Genomic DNA, 2,313 nt, shown 5'->3' on the forward strand with positions numbered 1-2,313 from the left:
TATTAATTAGAAACTTGTTAATAGTTCCATATGTATAATAGACTCTTGTTATTTACTCTTGTTAAATCTGAATGAATGCTGTTAAAATAACAAAATTTTAATTTCAAATAACAAAAATATTCTATTAATATGATTTATCACTTTTACTTTAGTTTTTTTTCTTCTTCAATACTCTCGTTTGTGTTTTGTGATTGAATAAGTTCTTTCTTCAACTCAGGAAGGGATATTGCATCAATTAACTGCTCAATAGTTTTTGATGATGAAATGCGTTGGTTTATTTGGTTGAGTTTAAGTGTTGTTTTTTCTCTTCTCCATGACCCGAATGGATAATCCTTCTCATATCTAATGATTTGAAGAAGAACAAATTTAATTTTTGTGAACCTCAATCCATCTTTTATTGCCCTTTGAATAAAATCAGTCATTCTCATTTTAGTCTTACTCTCATCAAAGACATAATCTCCTCCTTGTGGATTAAATAATCCAAGATGTATTCCTGATCCTCTTCCAATCATCACCCCTCTAACATTCTTTCCAAATGAAAGTAATTTAGTGATATCTTCTTGTTTACAAATATCTCCATTGAGAATAAGATCATAAGGACAGTCCTTGACCACTTTCTCTAACTCTGCCCAATCACAATCAACACCATATAACTCTTTGTGATGTCTTCCATGTAAACTGATAATGCTTATTCCTAATGAATATAACCATTGAATGAATTCTAATGTTTCTTCATGAGTTTGTTGAAGTCTAATCTTTGCTGATATAGGTTTACCTAATCCAACAAGAGCTTTAACTATTTTTTCAAGTTTATCTCTATTATCAACAAGAGCTTGTCCCATTTCTCCTTTAGTACTAAACCACATTCCACACCCTAAATTAATGTCAATTCCACATACCTCTTGGATTAATGAAACACATTTAACTGAACTTTCAACATCAAATGTCCCTAATTGAAGTATTGTTTTTGATTGTTGTTCTGGTTTTAAAGTAAGCATAACATCATTTTTGTGAATATATTGAATAATCCCAGAATTTTCCACTCTTTTACATTCACATAATCGTTTTGAGACTAACTCTTCAGTAAATACAGCACTTGCTCCTGCATCAAGAGCCATAGTCCTATAACTAATTGTACACTATATATCAATATTAATTGTATATTCATTTTATTTTACAATAAAACAAACTATTCCTACCATAGGTGCTAATACACGTACTTGTTCTCCATTATTACCCATCCACCACCTCTTTTGTTTCATTACGTTTTCTAACGTTTGGTTTTGCTTTTCCATTGAGTGGTTTTTGTCTTGTTATTTGTTTTAAACAGATAACATTTTTGATGTATTTTGTGTTTTTCAATTAGTTTACTATTTTAAGAAACCCTTTTTCAATTTTTTTCTCTTTTCTTTATAAGATTGAATCATTAGGAAAAGTGAAAAAAATAGAAAAAGGGTTTTTTTTCCAAATTCATCAACTTTCAAAGAAAAAGTAGGATATTATTCCTGAAAAAATGGAGAAAAAGAGAGTAATTAGAAAATGAATGTTTCAAAATAAGTTGCAAAAAGATAAAAAAAAAGATAGTAAAAAAGAAGCAAAAAAAGTTAATAAGTATAGTTAAAAAAAATGAGAGAAGAAAAATGGTAAAAGAAAAGAACAGAGGTATAAAAAGGAAGAAAGAAACTAAAAAATCATTAACTGTGATATAATCACATGGCTACGGATACAGGATCAGGAAGAGGTAAAGGAGGAAAGGGAGTAACTCTCGGAAAAGGTTCTAAAGGGGCTAAAGCAAGTAAAGGAGGAAAAAGAATTAGAACTAAAACACAACAAGATGCACTTAAAGGAATTACTAAACCAGCAATTAGAAGACTCGCCAGAAGAGGAGGAGTAAAGAGAATTAATGGAGCTGTTTATGATGAGACTCGTAATGTTCTTAAACAATTCCTTGAACAAGTTATTAGAGATTCAGTTACATATACTGAACATGCTAAAAGAAGAACTGTAACTGCTATGGATGTTGTTTATGCCCTTAAGAGACAAGGAAGAACTCTCTATGGTTATTCTTAATTTTATCAAACTGTGTTTGCTTTCGTTTTTATTATTTTATTTATTATTTTTGGTATTAGTCTTAGTTGAAAAGTAAATTAATTCAAAACAATAAAAAGTAATTTAAATTCAAACACATTTTTTTTAGACATTAAGGTTCTATTTCATCTTTAATGAAAGTAATGATGTTACATTAACTTTATTTCTTTATCGTTAGTCTAAATACGAAAAATAACACAAAAGTTATTTTTCTGATTATTTTAT

At 28.8% G+C, this 2,313-nt stretch overlaps 2 protein-coding genes across 2 annotated transcripts; one reads left to right on the forward strand and one right to left on the reverse strand.

Moving 5' to 3' along the window:
* Positions 1–143: 143 nt before the first annotated feature.
* ENU1_071950 (dihydrouridine synthase (Dus) family protein) lies at positions 144–1,295 on the reverse strand (the record flags this gene model as incomplete). Its single annotated transcript, XM_008858443.1, has 2 exons — positions 144–1,139; positions 1,191–1,295. The coding sequence occupies 2 exons, from the start codon at positions 1,293–1,295 to the stop codon at positions 144–146; spliced, it is 1,101 nt and encodes a 366-aa protein (XP_008856665.1).
* A 418-nt stretch (positions 1,296–1,713) lies between these two features.
* On the forward strand, positions 1,714–2,070 carry ENU1_071960 (core histone h2a/h2b/h3/h4 superfamily protein; the record flags this gene model as incomplete). The annotated part of the gene is made up of 1 exon (XM_008858444.1): positions 1,714–2,070. The coding sequence occupies one exon, from the start codon at positions 1,714–1,716 to the stop codon at positions 2,068–2,070; it is 357 nt and encodes a 118-aa protein (XP_008856666.1).
* Positions 2,071–2,313: the final 243 nt, after the last annotated feature.

The sequence above is a fragment of the Entamoeba nuttalli genome (assembly GCF_000257125.1).
Source record: "Entamoeba nuttalli P19 unplaced genomic scaffold asmbl_3528, whole genome shotgun sequence".
Taxonomy (NCBI): domain Eukaryota; phylum Evosea; order Mastigamoebida; family Endamoebidae; genus Entamoeba; species Entamoeba nuttalli.